The 3,771-nt window shown below is 43.3% G+C and overlaps 1 protein-coding gene across 1 annotated transcript in view; it reads right to left on the reverse strand.

The window, feature by feature from the left end:
* Positions 1 to 3,771, reverse strand: part of ARL13B (ADP ribosylation factor like GTPase 13B) — a 79,976-nt gene that overhangs the window by 57,497 nt on the left and 18,708 nt on the right. Inside the window, exon 3 of the mRNA XM_015566215.1 lies at positions 2,463 to 2,533. Coding sequence (XP_015421701.1) covers positions 2,463 to 2,517 — 55 coding nt within the window. The 5' untranslated portion in view covers positions 2,518 to 2,533. The remainder of the gene's footprint in view (positions 1 to 2,462; positions 2,534 to 3,771) is intronic.

Here is a 3,771-nt window from a genome sequence, read left to right on the forward strand (position 1 = left end):
GTGCCTTAACACAATGCAAATTTACCGTATAGCTTGGGTGGTCCAAAGTCTGACACCAATCTCACAGGGCTAAAATCAAGATATTGGAAGGGCTGTGTTCCTTTCTAAGAGGTTTTTGGAAGGATCCATTTCCTTGCCTTTTCTAGCTTTAGAGCAGTGGTTCTCAACCTTCCTAATGCCGTGACCTTTTAATACAGTTCCTCATGCTGTGGTAAACCCCAATTTCATTGTTACAAATTGAACATAATTAAAGCATAGTGATTAATCACAAAAACAACATGTAATTATATATGTGTTTTCCGATGGTCTTAGGGGACCCCTGTGAAAGGGTCATTCGACCCCCAAAGGGGTTATGACCCACAGGTTGAGAACCGCTGCTTTAGAAGAATCCACAGACAATAATATGCCACTTACATCTAATGTCACATAGTAAAATTTGGGGTCACAAAGTATTTTTCTCCAACAGCAAATTTTGCAAACTGTTAATTTTCTTTTATAAACATGCATAAATAAAAGTTCCCTGTCTGTATACATGGTATCTTCTTGAAACATCCATTTTCAGAAATAAATATATGTTAGGTTTTCTCCCACTTCATTCCCTTCAGACGCCTGGCTGATGCTGTATCTCCTAGGTACACAAAAAACTCCCTAGCACAATTATTTCTATACTAGAGGCCCAGTGCATGAAATCCATGCATGGGTAGAGTCCCTAGGCCTGGATGGTGATCAGGGCCGATCAGGTTCCCCACCTCCTTGCCTCCCCGCCTCCTCCTTCCCCCACTCCCTCAGCGCCCTGCTGCCGCTGCTGCTGGTCTCCCACCATGTTGAGCGCCAACCCCTGTTGGTCAGCACATCTCATAGCGAGCAATCGAACTCCTGGTCGAGCTCCCGAGGCGACACTTTGCATATTAGCCTTTTATATGTATAGATTGTAGTACAAAGCACTGAATTAAGACTAGATAAATACAACCAATAAGTTATAATATAAATGGCATAAAACCCTTTAATAATACAGAGGTCCTATCTATATATATAAAACCCTAATATGCAAATAGACCTAACAACCGGTTGCTATGATGTGTGCTGACCACCAGGAGGAGCGTGTACAGAACACGGTGAGCATCAGCAGCAGACGGCAGAGTGCGGAACATGGCAGGCGTTGGCCGTGGTGGGATGGTGGATCAGGTGAGCGGGGGCGTCAGACCAAGGCAGGGCACCGGTCGCTGTCATCAGGGAGAGTCTCTGACTGTTACTAAATATTCTTTGCTCCCGCGCACTGTGGTTCGGCCCGGTGCCCGCACCTGCTGCTGGTGCCAGCCCTGCTTGCACCCTCTGCCAGTGCCAGAGCCGCCGCTCGTACCCGTTCCTGGCGCCGGCCCCAATCGCTCAGCTCTGTCAGCAGGTGCGAATGGCGGCTGCCAGCCCCAAATGCCCCTCAGGACTTCTCTACCTCCCCCTGCTCCTGAGGGACAACTGGGGCAGCAGCCGCCATTCGCACCTACTGACAGGACCAGCCCCGCTCGCACCCACTGCTGGCACTGACCCCAATCACTCTGCGCCATCAGTGGGTGCAAGTGGAGCCGGCGCAGTCAGCACATGGGAGCGGCAGCAGCAGGAGTAGGGCTGCCGGCTGACAGGGGACCAGAGGCCACGGCAGGAGGGGCCAGGCGAGGGTGCAGAGAATGGGTCAAGACCCACCCCTGTGCCCACCGCAGCCTGGCAGCCCACAGTTCCTTTCAAGGTGCACGAATTCGTGCAATGGGCCCCTAGTCTTTAAAATAATTCTAAAAATTACATATCCTATTGAAAACATCAAAAGATGCAGACAGTTGTGCTGGCTAATTATATTTCCACCTCCCTTTCCTTTAGTGTAGCCTTGTGACTAAATTCTGGCCAAGAAAGTATAAGTAGAAAATGGGTATCCTTAAAAACAGGGGCATATAGCTTTTTTACTTTTCCTTCCTATGGGCTAGAACAGTGATGGCGAACCTAAGACATGCATGTCAGAGGTGACACATGAACTCATTTTTTTGGTTGATTTTTCTTTGTTAAATGGCATTTAAGTATATAAAATAAATATCAAAATATAAATCTTTGTTTTACTATGGTTGCAAATATCAAAAAATTTCTATATGTGACACGGCACCAGAGTTAAGTTAGGGTTTTTCAAAATGCTGACACGCCGAGCTCAAAAGGTTCGCCATCACTGGGCTAGAAGACCAATGTAATCCCTATTAGTTGATAAAAGACCTCAAGGAGCCCCTGCATCTCTGCATTTATTCAAATATGAACATGGAAACAGGCTGGTATTATGAAGGCGGAGTCTATTCACCACGTTAGCCACAGTACAGTGAGAATATAAAATAACGGAGTGCAGCTACCTATACTCAAGGAATATGTAATAGAGAATGTAAATAGATAAATAAATTGGAATCATTTAGTAATAAATATTTTCTGCTTACCTCCTTGGATTCCTTTTGCCGTTGCCGTTTTACCAGCATTATCAAGTCCCACCATCACAAGAGTCACCTTTCTTAAAAAAACAAAAATTTTAAAATTACTTTGAGTTAATTCAATACTGGAAAAAATAACAGCAAATACATTCATTCAAGCAACATTTAGGAGGATCTGCTATACAAGACAATCAGCTAGATATTAAGGGTAAAATGATGAATAAATGTAGATTAAAAAGCAAAATTCATGAAGAATACCTTTAAAGTATTATTCTTTCATTCTCTAAGCAAAAAAAAAAAAAAAAAAGAGGGGGGGGAGGGTTGGATTGTACAATAGAAACCCAAAGGATAGAGAAGAAATAAGGAAAAAAGAGAAAAATGGAGGGAGGGAGATGGATTCTGACATGAGTTATGTATCATGACTAAAGATTAAATGTTCTAGTTAATTGAATTCTAAGGATTATCAGAAATCTGTTTTTCTTATGAAATTACATAAGAAAAGAATTATTGTTATATTCTAGGCACTACTTGTGTGCTAAACTCTGTTTTTAGAAATATGTAGCACCTTACCAAGTACAAACCTTACATATACTATAGTCACATGACTATTAAGTGCTAACATATTTTCAAAGAGCACTACAATTATGAAGCTTAAAATGTATCTGATGATATAGCTAAACTTCACAGAAACAGAAAAAAAATACAGTCTAGTTCAATTTTACAGCTGAAAAGTCATAAGCCCAGAGTTGGAAGACATAAGACAATGAATAGGTTTAACAAGAACCAAAACCTAATTAATTCACCTAAATCCTAGAAAATGCTTTAACCTGGGACAGGTACAAAGGAACAAACCTATTATACTGGTCCTATTAACATGACAATTCAGTCCACCACTAAAACTCATTTCTGTTCTAGGCTACACTACTGCACAATATGAGATGAGACCGTCCATTAACAGCATGGATTTGAGAAAACAGGGAGAAAGCCACACCATAACACAGCTAGCTGCTGGGTTAAAACCACAAGGCACCCTAGCCAGTTTGGCTCAATGGATAAAGTGTTGGCCTGTGGACTGAAGGGTTCTGGGTTCAATTCCGGTCAAGGGCACATGCCGGGTTTGCGGACTTGATCCCCAGTGGGGGGGCTGGGGGGGAGAGATGCCGGAGGCAGCCAATGATTCTCATCATTGATGTTTCTCTCTCCTCCCTTCTTCTCTGGAATCAATTAAAAAAAAAATAATAATAGCCCTAGCCTTGGCCTGTGGACTGAGGGTCCCAGGTTTGACTCTGGTCAGGGGCAAATGCCGGGGGTTGGGGGC

The sequence above is a fragment of the Myotis davidii genome, unplaced genomic scaffold, assembly GCF_000327345.1.
Source record: "Myotis davidii unplaced genomic scaffold, ASM32734v1 scaffold482, whole genome shotgun sequence".
NCBI classification, from domain to species: Eukaryota; Metazoa; Chordata; class Mammalia; order Chiroptera; family Vespertilionidae; genus Myotis; species Myotis davidii.